Consider the following 23,503-nt stretch of genomic DNA (forward strand, 5'->3'; position numbering starts at 1 on the left):
GAAATAGGGGCAGAAAAGGAGTGGAGGAGGACAGGGTGAGGGGGGAAGTTGGGGGAGAAGACAGGGACAGAAAGGAGGGAAAGGATGGGATGGGGCAGAGGAAGATGGGGGCAGAAGAGCGTCCAGCCCGCGGGGTCCCTCTCTCACCTCGGCTAAGGGCAGGGCAGGGTGGCATAGCTCCGCAGCTGCTGCCGCCATCGTAGGGGCCGGGCCGGACTGCCTGCATGAGAGAACTGAGGCCCAGGGAAGTGAAGGGACTTGCCAAAAGTCACACAGCAGACAAGAGACAGAGCTGGGATTAGAATTGATCACGGGGAGATGGGTTGATTAGACTGTAAACTCTCTGTGAGCAGGGAACGTCTACCAACTCTGTTATACTGTATTTTCTCAAGTGCTTAGTACAGTGCTCTGCACACAGTAGCTGCTCAGTAAATATGATTGATTGAGTAGTGTGGAGTCTGGCTTCAGATCCTGGGGTCCAGGGAGATGAAGTTTTCCTTGCTATAAAGTCACCTAGAAAGTAATAATAAATAATTGTTAATCAATCAGTGGCATTGAGTGCGTACTGTGTGCAGAGCACTGCTTTAAGAGCTCAGGAGAGTTCAACATAAGGCAAGTTTCCTGCCCAGGAGGATCTTATAATCTATTAATCAGTGTCAAGCATTGTACTAAGCTCTTGAATAGATACAGGATAATCAGGACATCCCACATGGGGCTCACAGTCTAATTAGGAGGGACAATCAGTATGAAATCCCCATTTTACGGATGAGGCAACTGAGGCCCAGTGAAGGGACTTGCCCATGATCACACAACAGACCATTCAGCCGTATTTATTGAGTGCTTACTGTGCGCAGATCACTTTCTAGCAGATCACTTTCTAAGCGCTTGGAATGTACAATTCGACTAGTGGCAGAGCCGGGATTAGTTCCCAAGTCCTGTGACTCCCTGCTGTGTGACCTTGGGCAGATTGCTTAAATTTCCTGTGCCTCAATTACCTCATCTACAAAATGGGGATAAAGACTGTGAGCCCTATGTGGGACAGGGACTGTGTCCAAACCAATTATCTTGTTTCTAGTCCAGAGTTTAGTTCAGTCCCTGGCAGATTATAAACACATTAACAAATGCCATTTAAAAAAAAAAAGTGGGAGAGCTGAGATTAGAACCTAGGTCCTCTTACTCTCCTCTTCTCAGGGTCACACCTGGATAGTTTCCAGTCCTCTACGAGTCTCGACTACAGGAGGGAGAGTCAAGCAGAGGCCTGTCCATTTCATTCCTAGCTTGGGCAGTGGCTAGCGAGTGGCAGGCAATCTGCTACAAGTCAAAACTCCCCTTTTCTGGGCAGCAGCAGCATGGAAGAAAGTTGAGGGCGGAGACTCAGGTTTACTGTGCAGAAGGAGGCAATGGTAAACTACTTCGGGATTTTTCCATGAAAACTCTATGGATCCACTACCAGAACGATTGCAACTGGAGTTGGGACGTTCTGGGAGAGATGTGTCCATGTCGTCGCTATAGTTCGGACACGACTCGACAACATAAGACAACAGCAACCTCTGACTCTCAGTCCCCAGCTCTTTCCACAAGGTCACAATGCTTTCAGAAAGCCCTCTGGGATCCTGGATTTTCTTAACTAGGAACATGCTTCCTCTATTTTGGGATGAACCCGTCCCCTCCTCACAGAAGCAGGGGACCAGTGAGGGCTCTAGGAAAAGGATCACAAACAAATGACCCAGTTGAGAAAAACAAGATGGTTTGAAGCTATTCTTGGAAAGTGAAATATGTATGGTAGCGGGTGTTTTTCCGAGAAAATGGAAACTCGGTTCTGGTCTTTTTTTTTTTTTAATAAATGGTGCTTGTTTAGCACTTACTATGTGTCAAGCCCTGTTCTAAGCGCTGGGAAAGATAGAAGTCAATCAGGAGGGACAGTCTCTGCCCCATATGGGGCTCACAGTCTAAGTAGGAGGGAAAACATATTGAATTCTGATTTTCATTCATTCGTATTTAGTGAGCACTTACTGCATGCCGAGCACTGTACTAAGCGCTTAGAAAATACAATTCAGCCGTAAAGAGAGACAAACTCTGCCCACACCGGGCTTACAGTCTAGATTGGGAAAGAAAGACATCAAAACAAGCAAATAGGCATCAATGTAAATAAACAGAATTTTAGATATGTACATATATACACAAGGCAGGGAGGGGGAGTAGAGCAGAGGGAGTGTGTCGGGGCCACAGGAAGCTGAGGACAAGGGGAGCTTAGCCTGGGGCTTAGGTCAGATGAGGAAACAGAGGCACTAAGTTAAATGGTTTGCCTAAGTTCACCTGGCTGGTAATTGGCAGAGGCAGAATTAAAACCCAGGTCTTCCCGACTTTCAGACCCATGCTCTTTCCACTAAGTCACGTTGCTTCTACCTTTTCTGGGTGGTTCATGTTATTCATATAACACGGGGATCCACAGTGGTAAGAGGAAGGAGATTTCTGTGGCTGATAGAAGGAAAAGGAATTGAAAGATAATTATCAATTGTTATTATTAATTTAATATTAAGTGCTCCTCTAGATTGTAAGCTTGTTGTGGGCAGGCAACACATCTTCGAACTCTCTAGTACTATACTCTCCCAATCACTTAGTACAGTGCTCTGCATACAGTAAGCCCTGAATAAATATGATTGATGGATTGATTAAAGGCTGCATGGCTGAAGATGGCCTTCCTAGAAAGACGGGAGGTTATCTTTCCGAGTTTTGATTTAAAGCATCCTAGGAAGTTGCTACAGGCCCAGGCCTGTGGTGATTTCTGGCAGCAGGAGTAAAGAATGATGATGATAATAACGATGATGGTATTTAAGTGCTTACTATGTGCCAGGCACTGGACTAAACCCTGGGGTGGATACAAGCAAATCAAGTTGGACACAGTCCCTGTCCCTTGTGGGGCTCACAGTCGCCATCCCTATTTTACAGATGAGGTTACTGAGGCACAAAGAAGTCAAGTGACTTTCTCAGGGTTGCAGAGCCGGGATTAGAACCCCTGACTTTCTGACTCCCGGGCCTGGTCCCGATCCACTACACCATGCTGCTTCCCCAGTGGAAAATAAGATGGAATCTTCTCTTGCTTAGGCTGGGAGGGTTTGGGAATAATAATAATAATTGTATTTGTTAAGCACTTAGCATGTGCTAGGCACTGTACTAAGCGCTGGAGTGGATACAAGCAAATTGGGTTGGGCACAGTCCCTGTCTCACATGGGGTTCACAGTCTTAATTCTTGTTTTGCAAATGAGGGAATCGAGGCACAGAGAAGTGAAGTAACTTGCCCAAGGTCACACAGCAGACATGTGGTGGAGCCAGGATTAGAACCTCTCTATCCCCTAGGCCACACTGCTGCCCTCTTGGGGGGATGTGCAAATGAGATGGTGAAAAGCCCCCCTCTCCTTCCCTACCAAGGTACAATGAGAAGCAGCATGGCTTAGTGGGTAGAGCAAGGGCCTGGGAGTCAGAAGGACCTGGATTCTAATCCCGGCTCTGTCCCTTGTCTACTGTGTGTCCTCGGACAAGTCACTTTACTTGTCTGGGCCTCAGTTCCCTCATCTGTAAAATGGAGATTAAGATGGTTAGTCCTTATGTGGGGCAGTGACTGTGCCCAACCCGGTTACCTTAGTACAGTGCCCGGCACATAGTAAGCACTTAACCACAGTGTTTATTATTACAGTGGGAAACTACAGTCTCGAAGATCCCCGTGAGTGCAAATGAAGCCCCCTTCCTCCAGGCAAAGGGAAGAGGTTGGGTGGCAGATTGGGAAACCAAAAAAGACTGAGTCTTTTCTAAAAGACCCCTGCCTCTGCAGCCCCTCATCTGCCCACCCCCTTATCTCCCTGCTTGACTGATAAAATCATCATTCCTGCATCCTCCACACTTCCCTGTTGCCCTCCCCCTCACACCAACTCCTTCATTCCTGTCTGTGATTTCCCCGTCTGCACTCTGCCCATCCTTCCTCCTGCATCCGCTCTCAGCTAGATCATTCCCGTTTGGGAGAATACAGCCCCCTCCTCCACACCAGCCCCTTTCCCTCAGAATAATAATAATGATGACATTCTTTAAGCGCTTACTGTATAAGTGCCGGGGTAGATACACTATAATCAGGTTAGACACAGTCCCTGTCCCACACGGGGCTCACAGTCTTAATCCCCATTTGATAGATGAGGGAACTGAGGCCCAGTGAAGTGACTTGCCCAAAGTCACACAGCAGACAAGTGGCGGAGCCAGGATTAGAACCCATGACCTCTGAGACTCCCAGGCCCGTGGTCTCCACTCTCAGCCCAGCAGTTATGTATATATCTATAATTTATTAATTTATGTAAATTAATGTTTGTCTCCCCCTCTAGACTGTGAGCTCATTGTGGACAGGGAAAGTGTTTATTGTTATATTTATTCATTCATTCAATCGTATTTATTGAGCCGCTTACTGTGTGCAGAGCACTATACTAAGCGCTTGGGAGAGTACACTAGAACAATAAACAGACTTGTTTCCGGCACTCAATGAGCTTGTATTCATTCATTCATTCATTCATTCATTCAATAGTATTTATTGAGCGCTTACTATGTGCAGAGCACTGTACTAAGCGCTTGGGATGAACAAGTTGGCAACAGATAGAGACAGTCCCTGCCGTTTGACGGGCTTACAGTCTAATCAGGGGAGACGGACAGACGAGAACAATGGCAATAAATAGAGTCAAGGGGAAGAACATCTCGTAAAAACAATGGCAACTAAGTAGAATCGAGGCGATGTACAATTCATTAACAAAATAAATAGGGTAACGAAAATATATACAGTTGAGCGGACGAGTACAGTGCTGTGGGGATGGGAAGGGAGAGGTGGAGGAGCAGAGGGAAAAGGGGAAAAGAGGGTTTAGCTGCGGAGAGGTGAAGGGGGGATGGCAGAGGGAGTAGAGGGAGTAGAGGAGCTCAGTCTGGGAACGCCTCTTGGAGGAGGTGAGTTTTAAGTAGGGTTTTGAAGAGGGAAAGAGAATCAGTTTGGCGGAGGTGAGGAGGGAGGGGCGTTCCAGGACCGCGGGAGGACGGGACCGAGGGGTCGACGGCGGGATAGGTGAGACCGAGGGACGGTGAGGAGGTGGGTGGCGGAGGAGCGGAGCGTGTGGGGTGGGTGGTAGAAAGAGAGAAGGGAGGAGAGGTAGGAAGGGGCAAGGTGATGGAGAGCCTTGAAGCCTAGAGTGAGGAGTTTTTGTTTGGAGCGGAGGTTGATAGGCAACCACTGGAGTTGATTAAGAAGGGGAGTGACATGCCCAGATCGTTTCTGCAGGAAGATGAGCCGGGCAGCGGAGTGAAGAATAGACTGGAGTGGGGCGAGAGAGGAGGAAGGGAGGTCAGAGAGAAGGCTGACACAGTAGTCTAGCCGGGATATAACGAGAGCCCGTAACAGTAAGGTAGCCGTTTGGGTGGAGAGGAAAGGGCGGAACTTGGCGATATCGTAGAGGTGAAACCGGCAGGTCTTGGTAACGGATAGGATGTGTGGGGTGAACGAGAGAGACGAGTCAAGGATGAAACCGAGATTGCGGGCCCGAGAGACGGGAAGGATGGTCGTGCCATCCACGGTGATAGAGAAGTCTGGGAGAGGACCGGGTTTGGGAGGAAAGATGAGGAGCTCAGTCTCGCTCATGTTGAGTTTTAGGTGGCGGGCCTACATCCAGGTGGAGACGTCCCGGAGGCAGGAGGAGATGCGAGCCTGAAGGGAGGGGGAGAGGACAGGGGCGGAGATGTAGATCTACGTGTCATCTGCGTAGAGATGGTAGTCAAAGCCGTGAGAGCGGATGAGTTCACCTAGGGAGTGAGTGTAAATGGAGAACAGAAGAGGGCCAAGAACTGACCCTTGAGGAACTCCAACAGTTAAAGGATGGGAGGGGGAGGAGGCTCTAGCGAAGGAGACCGAGAATGACCGGCCAGAGAGGTGAGAGGAGAACCAGGAGAGGACGGAGTCCGTGAAGCCAAGGTGAGATAAGGTATGGAGGAGGAGGGGATGGTCGACAGTGTCAAAGGCAGCAGAGAGGTCAAGGAGGATTAGAATGGAGTAGGAGCCATTGGATTTGGCAAGAAGGAGGTCACGGGTGACCTTAGAGAGAGCAGTCTCGGTAGAGTGGAGGGGACGGAAGCCAGATTGGAGGGGGTCTAGGAGAGAATGGGAGTTAAGGAATTCTAAGCATCGATTGTAGACGACTCGTTCTAGGATTTTGGAAAGGAAGGGTAGTAGGGAGATAGGGCGATAACTGGAGGGGGAAATGGGGTCAAGAGCGGGTTTTTTTAGGATGGGGGAGACGTGGGCATGTTTGAAGGCAGAGGGGAAGGAGCCCTTGGAGATTGAGTGGTTAAAAATAGAATATTGTATCGTATCGTACAGTATTGTACCGTACAAATATTGTATCGTACAATATTGTATATTGTACTTATATTGTAGGATGAAGCAGTGTGGCTTAGTAGAAAGAGCATGGGTTTGGGAGTCAAAGGACGTGTTTCTAATCCTGGCTCTGCCTCTTGTCTGCTGTGTGACCTTGGGCAAGTCACTTAACTTCTCTGTGCCTCAGTTACCTCATCTGTAAAATGGGGATTAAAAGTATGAGCCCCACGTAGGACAACCTGATTAGCCGGTATCCACCCCAGCATCCAGAACAGTGCTTGGCACATAGAGCTTAACAAACGGCATCATTATTATTATTTTTACTCTCCCCAGTGCTTAGTTCAGAGGTCAGCACACAGTAAGCGCTCAGTAAATACCACTGAATAAATGAGTGAGTGAAGCGCCCAGGGCCTGGCTAAAGGCCCTCAGGGAGCCGTGTTTAGGGTGGTTAACATTTGTTAAGCATTTACTTTATTCCCCACCCACATCCCGGGCTCTGGCCTGGAATTCCCTTCCTATTCATATTCAACAGACCATCACTCTCCCCACCTTCAAAGCCGCACTTAAATCACATCTCATTCAATCATGCAATTGTATCTACTGAGCGCTTACTGTATGCAGAGCACTGTACTAAGCACTTAGAAAGTACAATTCAGCAACAGATAGAGACAATCTCTACCCAACAACGGACTCATGGTCTAGAAGGGGGGAGATAGACAACAAAATAAAGCAAGTAGACTGGGATCATTACCATCAAAATAGATAAATAGAATTATAGATATATACACATCATTAATAAAATAAATAGAATAATAAATATGTACAAACTCAGTTACTTCATCGGTAAAATGGGGATCGAGAATGTGAACCCCACGTGGGGCAGGGACTGTGTCCAACCCCATTTGCTTGTATCCACCCCAGCGCTTAGTACAGTGCCTGCCACGTAGTAAGTGCTTAACAAATACCACAATTATTACTATCATGATTATTCTCTGTGCCTGAGTTACCTCATCTGTAAAATCGGGATGGAGACTGTGAGCCCCACATGGGACAGGGACTGTGTCCAACTCAATTTGCTTGTATCCACCCTAGTGCTTAGTACAATGCCTGGCATATAGTAAGCGCTTAATAAATACCAGCATTATTATTATTAGGGAGGAGGGAAAGTGGAGGCAGGAGGGGGAAGCAAACTGTCAAAGAGTTTGAAAGGCAGTGGGGGGAGTGGGTAATAACTGGAGTGATCTGGGAGATTCACAAAGGGTTTTGTCAGTGCGGAATCAAATCAGTGGTATTTAGTACAGTGCTCTGCGCACAGTAAGTGCTCAATAAATATGATTGAATGAATGAATTGAGGGCTCACTGGGTACAGAACACTGTACTAAGACCTAAGGAGAGTATTCCTTCGTTCAACCATATTTATTGAGGGCTTACGACATGCAGAGAATGTACTGAGCATTGGGAGAGAACAATATCACAATAAACAGACATTCCCAGCCCACAACGATCTTACAGTCTAGAGCTGAGTTTACAGTGTAGAGGAAGAGATTCGTGTGTCTCGCACAAATTCCGGGCCACAACCAATGGGACTCACAATCTTAATGGGGTGGGGTAGGAGGGAGAGAAGGCAGGGTCACACAAGGAAAGAAATAACCCGTTAAAGCAAAACCAGCAAGGGTAACAGTCGAGAAGCAGGACGTCGATAAGAGTGGTTTCCAGGCTCCCCAAGAGCTGTTTCAAGGCTAGCAGTCCCAACCCTGTCTCTGTTGTTACAGGGCTTGACCCCACTGACAGTCAGGGGACTCAGCTCTAGACCCAAAGCTCCGACTCTAGGGCACTGTACTCTCCCAAGCGCTTCATACAGTGCCCTGTGTCAGTCAATCAATGGTATTTATTGAGTGTTTACTGTGTGCAGAGCACTGTACTAGGTACTTGGGCGAGTTCAATATGGCAGTGCTGGTCGGTACATTCTCTGCCCACAGTGAGCTTGCAGTCTAGAGGAGGAACCTACAGGATTGTGTGTTATAATCACTCAGTAAATATCTGTGATTGATGGTGATTACTTAAGTGTTTCAGAAAGCCTTAGGCTCTTAGAACAGTGCTCTGCACACAGTGAGCACTCAGTAAATACCACTGATTGATTGAATGATTGATAACTTCTGTAGTCCCTCCTTTTTTTTTTTAATAGAATTTGTTAAATGCTTACTATGTGTCACTTGCTGTTCTAAGCGCTGGGGTAGTTATGAGTGAATTAGGTTGGGCGCAGTCTCTGTCCCACATGATGCCGAATTGTCCATTCCAAACGCTTAGTACAGTGCTCTGCACATAGTAAGCGCTCAATAAATACTGTTGAATGAATGAACATGGGGCTCCCAGGCTAAGTAGGAGGGAGAACTGAGGCCCAGAGAAGGTCATTGACTTGCCCAAGGTCACCCAGCAAGCAGTTGGCAGAGCCGCCACTAGAATCCGGGTCCTCCACCAGGCCTGTGCCATCTCTCTGGGGCCAACTCTGGAGGCAACTGCTGGTTTTCGTGTCTTCTGAGCCTCAGTACGCGTCCCGCAATGGACGTCACCCCTTGCCAGCCCGTGGCAAATAGGGGCCCGTCGCAGAACATGCTGGGTGTTGGCAAAGAGTTTGCCCCTTTCCCAGCTGGAGAACATCTCTGGTCAATCAGCCACTGGCATGTAAAACGTAGCTGTGTCTGCGTATGCTTGGAAATCCTCTGTTCTTGTGCCAACTTCCCTGTGGATGAATTCATCTGTGGCATCCCACTCTGAGCCTCCCTGTTGGAACATTTTCCCCCAACCCACCCTCCCCTTCCCCGCCTCCTCTCACCCTCCGCACACATCCTGGATAAAAATAAATCTTTCCAGTGGGAACATTTTTTTTTTTTAATACACTTGTCCGGTGCAAGTGGTTTCTGTGACTTCAGAGTCTGCCTATCCCCCGGGTGAAAGACTTTGAATTCCTAACATTTTGGGATAGAGAAGCAGGGTGATCTGGTGGAAAGGATCCGGGCCCGGGAGCCAAATAACTTGGGTTCTAATCTTGGCACCGCCACGTGTCAACTCTGTGACCTTGGACAAGTCCCTTAACTTTTCTGTGCCTGAGTTTCCTCCTCTGTAAAGTGGGATTTAAACCCTACTCTCTCCTATTAAGAGTGGGTACCCTATTTGGGACAGGAACTGTGTCCAAACTGATAATTTTGTCCTCACCCCAGTGCTTCGTTTAGTCCTTGGCATAAAGTAAGCGCTTATCAAGTACCATAAAAAAGGATGGGGGAATGGTATCTGATCTTCTTATTGTATCTGTCTCAGTGCCTCTAATTGGCTCCGAGTAAGTGCCTAACAAATGCTGTTATTATTATAATCCTGCTGAGAAGCAGCGTGGCTCAGTGGAAAGAGCACGGGCTTTGGAGTCAGCGCTCATGAGTTCGAATCCCAGCTCTGCCACTTGTCGCCTGTGTGACTGTGGGCAAGTCACTTAACTTCTCTGTGCCTCAGTTCCCTCATCTGTAAAATGGGGATTAAGATTGTGAGCCCCACGTGGGACAACCTGATTCCCCTATGTCTACCCCAGCGCTTAGAACAGTGCTCGGCACATAGTAAGTGCTTAACAAATACCAACATTATTATTATTATTATTATCGTTATCATCATTATTATTATATACTCTGTTTGCTGCGGTCTTCGGGCACCGTGTAGACTGGACTCGGGGAGACTTCTTGACCCCCACGCCCTCCCAGGGGCCTCAAAGGGTTCCTGCTTTGGCGGGGCAATGGGGGAGGGGAGGCTGATTTTTTGCCACCACCTCCCCTGGAAGTTGATTCTGATGCCCGCTCTGGAGACGTGGCCGACTTATTGACTCTAGCTGTATTCCGATATAGTTTATAAACCCAGCTGGCAGTGGCCTGGGATTGGCCTTCAGTTCTGCAGCCCAAGGCTGATGGGTCTCGGTCATTGCTTGGCAACTCTGGTGTTACCCGTCCCAGCCCATTGCCTGGGAGTCAGAAGGACCTGCCTCCTAATCCCGGCTCCTCCAAGTGTCTGTTGTGTGACCTTGGGCAAGTCACTTCACTTCTCTGGGCCTCCGTTCCCTCATCTGTAAAGTGGGAATTAAGACCAGAAGCCCCATGTGGGACAGGGACTGGATCCAACCTGCCTAACTACCCCAGCCCTGAGGGCAGTGTTTAGCACATAATATTAATAATAATAATAATAATAATAATAATGTTGATATTTGTTATGTGCTTACTACGTGCAGAGCACTGTTCTAAGTGCTGGGGTAGTTACAGGGTAATCAGGTGGTCCCACATGAGGATCACAGTCTTAATCCCCATTTTACAGATGAGGGAACTGAGGCACAGAGAAGTGAAGTGACTTGCCCACAGTCACACAGCTGACAAGTGGCAGAACTGGGATTCGAACGCATGACCTCTGACTCCCAAGCCTGGGCTCTTTTCACTAAGCCACGCTGCTTCTATAGTAAGCGCTTAACAAGTACCATCATTATTATCATTGAGAAGACAGGGCCAAGATTGATCTGGGCTTCCTCCTGCTTTTCCTAGGTGCCCCAATCTTGCCGACATCCCCTGGCATCCGGATCCTCCTCCACTCCCAACATCCCATCTAAGCTCCCCAGCGTTGCCGACCATGGAGGGAAATGAAAACAGGAGCCAGGACCAGGCTGGCCAGATTTTTGAAAACTTTGTCCAGGCCAGCACGTGCAAAGGCACCCTGCAGGCCTTCAACCTCCTCACCAGGCAACTCGACCTCGACCCACAGGACCACAAGAACTTCTACCCCAGGCTCAAATCCAAGGTGACCACCTGGAAGGCCAAAGCTCTGTGGAACAAGCTGGACAAGAGAGCTACGCACCGAGAGTTCAAGCGGAGCAGGGCCAGCATGAGCAGCAAGGTAAATGAGCCGAGCGCCGCTAGGCCCCCTTGGTTTTCCCACATGTTTGTCACCGGAGAACTCTGCTTCCAGCTCAGCTGAGCCAGCGGGCCATTTTTCAGGGGCTCCGGGTGGATGGGAGCACACTATTTTTAGAGGTTTTTTAAAATAGTATTTGTTAAGTGCTTACTTTGTGCCAGGCACCATTCTAAGTGCTGGCATAGATACAAGATTGCCAGGTTGGACACAGATCGTGGGCCCACGTGAATGGGGCCTCGTACAGTGCTCTGCACCCAGTAACCACTCAATAAATGCTTTTATAATAATAATAATGATGGCATTTGTTAAGTGCTCACTGTCTCACTGTTCTTAGCGCTGAAGTAGATACAAGGAGATACAAAGTAATTAGGCTGTACCACAAGGGGCTCACAGACTTCATCCCCATTTTACAGGCGAGGGAACTGAGACCCAGTGACTTGCCCAAAGCCACAAAGCTGACAAGTGGCAGAGGTGGGATTAAAACCCACAACCTCTGACTCCCAAGCCCAGGTTCTTTCCACTAAGCCACTTACTATGTGCCAGGCACTGTACTAAGCACTGGAATAGATAAAAGATCATCAGGTTGGATGCAATCCCTATCCTACATGGGGCTCAGAGTCTTAATCCTCATTTTATAGACAAGGGAAGTGAGAAGTGAAGTGGCATGCCAGAGGTCACACAGCAGACAAGTGGAGGAGCCAGGGTGATTGATGGGGCTCGAAGTCTTGATCCCCATTTTCCAGATGAGGGAACTGAGGCCCAGAGAAGTGAAATGATTTTGGGCAAGGTCACCAGCAGACAAGTTATGGAGCCGGGATTAGAACCCAGCTCCTTCTGACTCCCAGGCCCGTGCTTCTATCTGCTGGGCCACGGTGCTTCTCTGACTACACTGTTAGAATTGTTTCCCACATTGGCTCCCGCATGGTTTCACCTGGAGACCTGCTAAATTTCACACAAGCAGTGTTTACTACAGTGCTAGGCACAGAGGAAGTGTCAAACAAATGCCACAACCATTATAATAATAATAATAATTATTATTATTACAATGTCAGAGAGGGCGAAGTTCATTGTCCAGCTGGGCAGTTTGCCTTATTGGCATTGGGCATTTGGGTGGCCTGGTGGGTTTAGAGTCATGCTGGAAAGGTTGGGGTGGGGATGAGGGTGGGGACGGGCATCAGAGGCCGGGCCTGAGGGTGGGAAGTGTGGTTTGCTGAGCCCCCCTGGGGAAGGTGGGGCCGAGCAGCGGGGTGGCGATCTTGTCTACCTCACCGCCGACCCCTCACCCACGTCCTCCCTCTGGTCTGGAACGCCCTCCCTCTTCAAATCCGGCAGACAATTACTCTCCCCTGGCTTCAAAGCCTTACTGAAGGCACATCTCCTCCAAGAGGCCTTCCCAGACTAAGCCCCACTTTCCTCTTCTCTCACCCCCTTGTCCGTCATCCTTACTTGTTCCTTTGTTCATCCCCTCTCCCAGCCCCACAGCATTTATGTACATATCTGTGATTTTATTTAGAGTATCATCTGTCTCCCCATTTAGACTGTAAACTCGTTGAGGGCAGGGATTGTGTCCGTTTATTGTTATAACATACTCTCCCCAGCGCTTAGTACAGTGCTCGGCACACAGTAAGCACTCAATAAATACGACTGAAGGAAGGAATGAATGACTGACGTGAGGGCCAAGAAGAAGGAAGAAGAAGGGCGAGATTAGTGGCCCTGCCTGCTCAGATTCTGGCCCCTTTCTCCCGCTAGGTTCAAAGCAGCACCTTTCCCTGGCAGTCGCTTTGCCTCGTTCCTCTAAGAGACTTTTCCCAGAACGCTTTTGGTGTCTGTGTGTGTCCCCTGAGTCCGCCTGTGTGCCGGACGTGAGAAGCAGCGCGGCTTAGTGGACAGAGCCCGGGCCGAGGAGTCAGAAGGACCTGGGTTCTAATCCCAGCTCCGCCACATGCCTGCTGGGTGACCTTGGGCAAGTCACTTCTCTGTGTTTCAGTTGCCTCATCCGTGAAATGGGGCTCACAATCTGAAGCCCCATGTGGGACAGAGACTGTGTCCAACCTGATAAACTTCAGTGCTTAGAACGGTGCTTGGCACATAGTAAATGTTTAACAAGTTCTGTAATTATTATTATTATTATTAACAGAGAGATGGGAGGGGGTCAGGGAGATACACTTTTGGGTCAGTGTCGGGGGCAGGAGAAACTTTTGGGGGAGTTGAACAACCGGAAGAAGTAGTGGGGGATCCTCCTGTGATAATGGGAAAGCAGAGGGAACACTTTGGGGGTGACTGAATTCCTATGGTATCAATCGCTGCTGCTCTCCCTTCCCCTCAAACTGGGAGCCCAGGTGGGACAGGGATTGGACCGACCCACTGATCTTGTCTCTTGCGCCACCGCTCATTACAGTGGTTGACAGATAGTAAGCGTTGGACAAAACCACATCTATTTTATGCTGTGCCAGGGTTGAGGGATACTGGAAGATGTCCTGGGGGGGAGAATGACCTTTGCAAAGGGACAGGGGTGGGGCTACCCTCAAAAAGAGAAGATAACAGAGTAGGAGGCTGAGTGGGAAGAAGCACAGGGTGACATGGAAATGGTTTGCTCCGGTCATTGGGCACTGTATAGACTGGATGTGGGGGGCTTCTGGTCTCCCAAAGATCCCCCCCACAGGGCTCGAAGGGTATAATGCTTTGAGACAATTTGGGAAGGGGAGGCTGATTCCCCCCCCACCCAGGGGATGTTTCTGGTGCCCGCTCTGGAGACGTGGCCAACTAAGACCCCTGTATTCGGGCCTGTGGGTGTGAAAGCAGTGTGGCCTATGAAAGGGCACACTAGCCTGGTGTCTAAAGACCTGGGTTCTAATCTGACTCCACCACTTATCTGCTGCGTGACTTGGGCAAGTCACTTCATTTCTCTGGGCTCAGTTTCCTCAACGGGATAAATACCGTTCACCCTCCCTCGCTACTTAGACTGGAAAGCCCCATGTAGGTCAAGGTGACTGTGTCCTTCCTAGTTAACCTGTACCTACTCCCAGTGTTTGACACACAGTAAACTCGCCTGCGCTGGGCAGCAGCAGCATGGGAAAGAGTTGAGGGCGGGCAGTCAAGTTGACTGCGCGGAAGGAGGCAATGGTAAGCCACTTCCGGATTTTACCATGAAAACTCTCTGAATCCACTACCAGAACGATTGCAGATGGAGGTGGGGCGTTCATGGGAGAGATGCGTCCATGGCGTCGCTGTGAGTCCGAGAGGACTCGAGGGCATAAGACAAGACAGTGCTTAGCAAATACCATAAGAAAAAATTAGGGAATTCTCCAGACAGAACTTGCTAGGTGGGTGTCGGACAGGAGATAGTGCTCAGGGTGGGCTGAAGTGTGAGGCGGGGTGTCTCCTTCCCATCTGGAACACAGGAACACACTTTGGGGGGACAATTGAGGGGGTGAGGTGCAGGGGGTGGGAATTTGGGATCAACGGGGGTGGAGGGGAGAGTAGAGAGTGCAGGGCAGGAAAAGAGGGGGAGATGTCTAGACTGTAAGCTCATTCTGGACAGGGAATGTGTCTGCGTTTATTGTTAATTGGTCTCTCCCAAGCACTTCGGCCAGTGCTTTGCACAACAGGTAAGCGCTCAGTAAGTTATGATCAAATGAAATAAATGAAAGAGCATGATGTAGTGGCTAGAGCATGGTCTTGGGAGTCAGAGGGTCATGGGTTCTAATCCCGGCTCGGCCACTCGTCTGCCATGTGGCCTCGGGCGAATCACTTCACTTCTCTGGGCCTCAGTCACTTCATCTGTAAAATGGGGATTAAGACCGTGAGCCCTATGCGGGATGGGGACTGGTCCAACCTGACTTCCGTGGACCCACCAGCGCTTAGTACAGTACTGCACATATGAGCGCTTAACAAATGCCTCAATTATTATTACTATTAGTATGAAGGTGAGAGGGGCGAGGAAGAAGGTGACGATACTTTCCACTGCGGCTTCTGCTCCCTTCTCCTCCCTGCCCATACCCCTAACTGTAGCCTTGTCAGTCACTGAGAAGCAGCGTCCGCTCAGTGAAAGAGCACGGGCTTTGGAGTCAGAGTTCATGGGTTCGAATCCCAGCTCGGCCACTTGTCCGCTGTGTGACTTTGGGCAAGTCACTTAACCTCTCTGTGCCTCAGTTACATCATCTGTAAAATGGGGATTAAGACTGTGAGCCCCACGTAGGACAGCCTGATTCCCCTGTGTCTACCCTAGCGCTTAGAACAGTGCTCGGCACGTAGTAAGCGCTTAACAAATACCAACATTATTGTTATTATTACTTTTGGGGGGCCCACTGGGTGGACGTAAGGACCTCCCCCATGCTGCTCCCCTACTTCCTCTCGTGAATCTCGCAGACAGCAGCGGTGGCATCTTTCCTGAGCCCCTGTTAGGAGCAGCAGACCCCCTGGCATGGGCTGAGTCGGGCCGGCTGGCGACCACCACAGCGTGGCTTTTTCCCAGGGTGGCATCAGGGCTGTCACCCTCAGCCCTGTCCCCCTTCTGCAGCCACAGAAGAAGCAGCGTGGCCTAGTAGAGAGAGCCCGGGCCTGGGAGTCAGAAGGATGTGGGTTCTAATCCCGACTCCGCACTTATCTGGCTATAGGAGCTCGGGCAAGTCACTTCACTTCTCTGTGCCTCCATTCCCTCATGGGGATTAAGACGGCGAGCCCCATGTGGGGCAGGGACTGTGTCACCTGATTCTTGTACCTATCGCCAGCGCTTAGAACCAGTGCTCAGCAATTAGTAAGTGCTTAATAAATGTGATTATTGTTATAAGTACAACTGCTGCCATGCCAGACTCCCGCCCCACCCGACCGACTGGATTCATTCATTCATTCAATCTTATATTGAGCTCTTACTGTGTGCAGAGCACTGTACTAAGGCTTGGGAAAGTACACACAGCAATCAAGCAGAAAGCAGCATGGGTTAGTGGAAAAAGCAGGGGCAAGGGAGTCAGAGGTGGTGGGTTCTAATGCTGGCTCCGCTGTTTATCAACTATGTGACTTTGGGCAAGTCACTTCACTTCTCTGTGCCTCAGTTACCTCATCTGTAAAGTGAGGATTAAAACTGGAACCCCTCGTGGGATGACCTGATGACCTTGTATATAACTCAGCCCTGAGAACACTGCCTGGCACATAGTAAGCACTTAACAAATACAATCATCATCATCATTCCCTGCCCACAACGAGCTTACAGTCTAGAGTGGGGAAGACAGACATCAGTACAAATAAACAAATAACAGATAGGTATGTCTCCAAGGCTGCTGGGTTGAGGGAGGCAGGCGGCCCTCTCCCTCCAGCATGGGGGCAAGGTAAACGGCCCAGGCCGAGCCCTGGTACCTGGCAAGGGCCCAGAAAGTGTCAGCACCCTCTCCTTTCTCCTCCTCCTCCTCTTGGCTGAGGGCAGAGGTGGTGCTGCTATCTCGGCTCCTCCTCTCATTCCTTTCGTGCTACACTGGGCGTGATAAGCAGGGCCATTCTTCCCCAAAACCTCCGGGGGTCAAGTTGGTCACGTTTGGGAATTCTGGGGTGTCGTGATCCCACGTCCTACTGTCTGCATGGTCTCTCGGCCCTGCTGCGGGATGTGTATGTGTTAGGGGGTGTTGGGGGGCAAGGAGCAGGGAACGTGGTGCCGTGAGGGAGAAACAGGCAGCAAACTAGGAACCAGGAGGTTCAGGACAGCTCTCTTATCAGGCATTCCCGTCCCCATGAATCATGTTTTGCCGGTCCCCCACCCTGCCCTGGCCAGGGTGATAGCTGGCGCCACCATCCATAGGCGAGGGGAGGAGACTGGCGTTTCAGCGTGAGATTCTAAACACGGCCTCATGGCCCCAGAAACCAACCTGAGAGAGGGCTTATGGAAGAATCATCCATGGACGGGGGGCATTAGCCCGCTCGGACTTCTGAAGGTCAAACTGTGAACTCGAGTTTTTAATAAACGTTCATTGGTGTCCCGGGCTGCAGACCTTTATCTGGGAGTGGGGCGTCAAGGGGAGAGAGAGAGAGACAAGGGAAAGGGTGTATGTGTGTGGATGTGTTTGTATGAGAAGCAGCGTGGCTTACTGGATGAGGCATTGTACTGGAGGTCAGAAGGACCTGGGTTCTAACGCCGGCTCCGCCTCGTGTCTGCTGTGTGACTTTGGGGCAAGTCACTTTACTTCTCTGGGCCTCAGTTCCCCATCTGGAAAATGAGCATTAACGAGTGTGAGCCCAAGTGGGACAGGGACCGTGTCCAACCTGATTAACTTGTATCTGTCCCAGCGCCTAGAACAGTGCTGGCATCTAGTAAGCGCTTAACTGGTTCATAAATTATTACTGTTATGTGTATGGGTGTGTATGTGTATGGATGTATGTTTGTATGTATGTTTGTATGTATGTTTGTGTGTATGGGTGTGTATGTGTATGTTTGTGCATGTATATAGTTGTGTGTGTTGTTTGTGTGGGTAGCCACAGGAGTTGCCAACCAGCTTCCGCCTGAGAAGAGCTCAGGAGGAAGACTAGTGTGGCTTGCAGTTTGCCCAGGTCAGGTCAACGAGCCAAGTTCAGTTGGCTTGAATTAAAGCCAAAGAATTCTCAGGATCCTGCAGTTCTGTTGGAAACTCCCCCAAAGTTACACCCCAGTTCCGAGCCCAGAGAGGCATTCTGCTCCTTCAAATCAACTCAGAGCCGGAAATTGGAAGGATCAAGACTGTAAGCCCATCAAAGGGCAGGGACTGTCTCTATCTGTTACGATTTGTACATTCCAAGTGCTTAGTACAGTGCTGTGCAGATAGTAAGCGCTCAATAAATACTATTGAATGATGAATGAATTTTTCCAAATCCAGTCCCGAGTTCTCCAGGCCCTGTCCCCGATTCTAACTTTGAAAGGAAACTGAAAAAAGGGGTCTCCCGTTCCAGCGGGTCATCCCTGGCCGATACTGACCCCCCATTCCTTCCGGGAGACCCGCCGAGAGGCTGACGGTGGAAATGCCAGACGTTGGCCAAGGCGTCTTAGTAAATTTGAAGAGATTAGCGCCAGAAGTGCCCACCCAGTAGTGTTTTCATATTAAAGGGAGAGGCATCCCCTGAGAAGCAGTGTGGTCCAGTGAATAGAGCCCGGGCCTGGGAGTCTGAAGGACCTGAAGTTCTAATGCCGGCTCTGCCCACATGTCTGCTGTGCGACCTTGGGCTAGTCACTTCACTTCTTGGGGCCTCAGTTACCTCACCTGTAAAATGGGGGATTGAGACTCTGAGCCTATTCATCCTTCATTCGTTCACTTCACTTTTCTGGGCCTCATTCCCTCAACTGCAAAATGAGGGTTAAGGCTGTGTGCCCCCATGTGGGACAGGGACCAATACCCAACTTGATTAGCTTGTATCTATCCAGCGTTTAGTACAGTGCCTGGCATGTAGAAATTACTTGAGAAATACCATTTAAAAACCCCAAAATGGATAATTCTGTGAGTGTTAAGGATGAGTAGTGCTCTGTTTTCTTGTCCTGGCCCTAACCCTGCCAGAAGCCCTGCTTTCTCTACTGCTGCCTTCTTTATTCGTTCATATCAGTCAGTCAGTCATATTTATTGAGCGCTCACTGTGTGCAAAGCACTGTACTAGCTCTTGGGAGAGTACAGTATAACATAAGGGACATATTCCCTGACCGCAACAATCTCGTAGACTGGCCAGTGCCCTCACGGGGTGGTCTCTGTTTGTAACCCGAACCGAGAGAGAGTCCGTTCCAGAGGAAAGCCACCGGGAGTTTAATCTGATTCACTTAGAATCCAGTTAAAATTCCCTCCAGGGCCGGTGTGGTTTCCCTCCTGCTTTGGTGGTTTGAATCTTAATGAATCCTAGGACCAGAGCCGTCTCCCGGGTGGGTATGCAGGGCTGAGGAAATCCTCCCCCTTCATCTCTCCTCCCCCTCTTCATCCTTGCACTCCTGTTCCACACTACATCATTCAATCTATTTATTGAGATCTTACTGTGTGCAGAGCACTGTGCTAAGCGCTTGGGAGAGGACAACAGTAAACTGGACAGGGGGACATGGGGGTTGGGGAACAGGCCTGCTAGCTCAGTAGGTAGAGCAAGAGATTTTTTAAATCTCAGGGTAGTGGATTCACGTCCCATGTTGTGTTCATTCATTCATTCATTCAATCATATTTATTGAGTGCTTACTTTGTGCAAAACACTTTACTAAGTGCTTGGAAGAGTACTATATAGCAATAAACACATACAGTCCCTACCCACAATGAGCTTATAGTCTTGGAAGCAACGTGGCCTTGGGGATAAAGCATGGACCTGGAAGCCAGAGGACCTGGGTTCTAATCCCAGTTCTGCTACTTGTCTGCTGTGTGGCCTTGGGCAAGTCTCTTAATTTCTCTGTGCCTCAGTTTCCTCAACTACAAAATGCAGATGCAATATCTGTTCTGCTTCCTACTTGACTGTGAGCCCTATGTGGGACAGGGACTGTACTTGGCCCGATTAACTTGTATCTACTCCAGAGCTTTCCCCGCTCAGGGCCGCACCTGGAGAGTTTCCAGGACCCTACCAGTCTCGGCTACGAGAGGGAGAGTCAAGCAGAAGCCTGTCCATTCCATTCTTAGCTTGGGCAGTGGCTAGCAAGTGGCAGGCAATCTGCTACAAGTCAAAACTCCCCTTCTCTGGGCAGCAGCGGCGTGGGAAAGAGTCGAGGGCAGAGACTCAAGTTGACTGAGCGGAAGGAGACGATGGTAGACCACTTTTGTCTTTTTACCAAGAATACTCTATGGATCCATTACCAGAACGATTGCAGATGGAGGCAGTGCGTTCTGGGAGAGATATGTCCATGGAGTTGCTGTGGGTCGAAGACGATTTGACAGCACAAGACAAGGCAAGACCCCAGAGCTTAGAACAGTTCTTGACACCTAGTGAGAGCTTAACAAGCTCACACACAAAAAAATAAGCCTCCTGAGAGGGTAACTCACTTTGGTGGGAAAGAGAAACCTATCTAGTGATGACGTTTCCTGCTGCTAAGACATGAATATCCTCTCTGGGTGGGTGTGTGTGGGGCTGGGGCAGTTGGGGGAGAGAAAGAAAGAGAGAGCTTATGTGTGTGGAGGGGGTATGTGGGCCTGGATCAGGTTGGGCTGACATGAAGCTAAACTGACAGGGTTCAGATTGGCTCTGGGTGTGTGGGAGTGTGTGTTTGTGTGTGGCGTGGGGTGCCCTAGATCAGTTTCTGACTGACACGAAACTGAGCTGCCTGGGCTCAGACTGTCTCTGGTTGTGTGGGAGTGTGTGTTTTTTATGTGTATCATGTTGGGGGAAGGATTGGAGGCGGGAAAGTGGGCATCGGTCAATTGCGAGTCATTCATGCGAGCCTGGAGGAGCGAGGAAAGTGGGCTGCTGGTGTCCAAAGTGAGAGGACGTGGCCGGTCTCCCTGTCCGTCCCGGAAACCCATCCTTGACCCCACCGCCCGGAGAGCCGTCTGCCAACCCCACGGAAACAGATTGCTGGGTTTGCAAACCCCCAGCCTGGATTTAGCCTTGCGGTGACCCAGGGGTTGGCAGAAGGTGCCAGGGCTGGTTCCCAGCGGGCCGCAGCTTCCGGTTGGTGGCGTGCCTGCTCCCAGTCCGGGTGGTACACAGTCCCACCGCCCTCTTTGCTGGCCACGTGGCACCGGCCACCCCGGGAGAGGCTCTGCATTCTGGACACGGAGGGATTTCAAACCTCCTGGGCCCCGGGACCCTCCCCACGGGGGTTCCTGCCATCGTCATGATAAGCCCACCTTATACGCGTCTGAGGAAGCCGTTCCGCGCTGAGCCCTGGAGAGAGCTGAGGGAGCAGATTCAGGCCTAATAATAATGATAATAATAATAATTGTGGTATTTGTTAAGTGCTTACGATGTGCCAGGCACTGTACTAGGCACTGGGGCGCATCCAAGCAAATCGGGTTGGACACAGCCCCAGTCCCATGTGGGGCTCAGAGTCTCAATCCCCATTTTACAGATGAGGGAACTGAGGTGCAGAGAAGTAAAGTGACTTGCCCAAGGCCATACAGCAGACCTGTGGCCGAGTTGGGATTAGAACCCACGACCTTCTGACTCCCAGCCCCGGGATCTAGTCACTACGCCCCGGGCCCACCGGGGTCAGAGTCGGGGAGTTCCTGGGCTAGACGTGCGACAGGTATGGCCTAGTGTATAGAGCATGGGCCTGGAAGTCAGAAGGACCTGGGTTCTAATCCTGGCTCTGCCACTTGTCTGCTGTGTGACCTTGGGCAAGTCACTTCACTTCTCTGTGCCTCAGTGACACCCTATTTGCAAAATGAGGATTAAGACTGTGAGCCCCACGTGGGACAGGGACTGTGTCCAACCCGATTAGCTAGTATCTACCCCAGCTCTTAGAACAGTGCTTGACATATAGTAAGCGCTTAACAAGTACCCTTATTATTATTATCATTATTATTTTACTTCAGGTGGGCAGGCTCCTGGGAAAAAGTCAGAAACTGAGAAGTTTCAGGGGCAGATCCCAGAACGGGGCTTCCATGCCACTTGTATACGCCAACCCTGTCACCTCAGCTCCACGCTAGCAATGTCGAGGGAAAATCCACCCTGATCGTCTCACTTTCTGATCCGGTGAGGGCAGCTTCTGCCCATCCTGAGAGGAGCTGGACTTCTCCCTGGTATATAATAATGATAACAGTGGTATTTGTTAAGTACCAGGCACTGTGCTAGGAGCTGGGATGGATACAAACAAATTGGGTTGGACACAGTCCCTGTCCCACATAGGACTCCCAGTGTTAATCCCCTTTTTACAAATGAGATCACTGAGCACAGTGAAGTGAAATGATTAGCCCACGGTCCCCCAGCAGACAAGTGGATGAGCTGGGATTAGAACCCAGGAGCTTCTGACTCCCAAGCCCGTGCTCTATCCATTAGGCTATGCTGCTTCTCTTCTCTCAGATAGCGGGGGACAGGAAGGAAGGGAGATGTTATCTCGGGCTCCAGGCCCCCCATGGTTTCCCAGCCAGAACCAGTGTGGCCTAGGGGAAAGACCGGGGGCCTGGGAGTTGAGAGACCTGCTTCTAATCCCTTCTCTGCCCCTCTGTGTTATGTGACCTTGGGCAAGTCCTTTCTCTTCTCTCTGCCTCCCTTTCCTCATCAGTAAAATGGGGATTCAGTATGTGTTCGCCCAGCCTTTAGGCAGCGAGCCCCATTTGGAGCAGAGTCTGTGTCTGACCTGATTATCCGGCATCTGCCCCTGTGCTTAGTACAGTGCCTGGCTAAGTTAACTGCTTAACAGTTAACAGTAACTGCTTAACAGTTACCGCAATTATCATTCATCATAAAGCTAGTAAAAGAAGAACAGTAATTGATTGATTAAATAAGGAAAAGGGGTGGAGAGTGGGAGAGACAGGGCTAATCTGGGAAAACTGAGTGAGAAATCTCTGTGTGAGGAAACCGGGGCTCATGTCTTGTGAAGGGTCAGAAGGAAGGGCTGAACACCACGCTCCTTTCACGGCTGGGTGACCCTGTGGATTCTTAATTTATGTATTGATATTAAGTTCCTTCTCTCCTTCTACTGTAAGCTTGTTGTGGGCAGGGAACGTATCTGCCAACTCTGTCTTACTGTGCTCTTCCAAGTTCTTAGAACAGTGCTCTGCACACAATATGTGCTCAATAAATACGACTCATTGATTCTGGGCAGGACATTCGAGGCTGTGGCTATTAGGCGATCAGTAAACATTACTGATTTGACTGGTTTAGACTATAAGTTCATTGTGGGCCGGGAGCGTGTCGACCAACTCTCTTCTGTCCTCCCAAGTGTTTAGTACCAGTGCTCTGCCACACAGTAAGTGCCCTGAAAATTATCACTGATGATGATGATGATTGAACGAGTCTTCCCTTGGCAGGCTTGGCCCTGCACAGAGCACCGGGAATGGGGTGGGGAAGCAGGAACTGAACCCCGTGTTCCGGCTCTAGATAGCAGCATTCCCAGGTGCTAAATCGCCTCTCCCAGCCAGGTCCGGCCGGCCTTCCTCATCCTGCCTCGGGCGGGGAAGCCGTCAAAAGTGGAAATGGCCCAGTGCCCTTTCTAGGGCAGGTTGCCCAACTGCCATGGGAAGTTCATTTCCAGCAGCTCCCTGCTCTACCGCCCCATTTCTCTGCTTATTGTTGCATCGTACTCTCCCAAGTGCTTAATACAGTGCTCTG

The 23,503-nt window shown here is 49.9% G+C and overlaps 1 protein-coding gene across 10 annotated transcripts in view; it reads left to right on the forward strand.

The window, feature by feature from the left end:
• The window catches only part of MICAL2 (microtubule associated monooxygenase, calponin and LIM domain containing 2), a 197,449-nt gene that overhangs the window by 36,040 nt on the left and 137,906 nt on the right, over positions 1-23,503 (forward strand). For all 10 annotated transcript variants that reach the window (XM_029059580.1, XM_029059579.1, XM_029059582.1 and 7 more), the window contains one exon: positions 10,957-11,305. In XM_029059580.1, the coding sequence (XP_028915413.1) occupies positions 11,042-11,305 (264 nt within the window). In that variant the 5' untranslated portion in view covers positions 10,957-11,041. The remainder of the gene's footprint in view (positions 1-10,956; positions 11,306-23,503) is intronic.

Source organism: Ornithorhynchus anatinus, chromosome 3, assembly GCF_004115215.2.
Source record: "Ornithorhynchus anatinus isolate Pmale09 chromosome 3, mOrnAna1.pri.v4, whole genome shotgun sequence".
Taxonomy (NCBI): Eukaryota; Metazoa; Chordata; class Mammalia; order Monotremata; family Ornithorhynchidae; genus Ornithorhynchus; species Ornithorhynchus anatinus.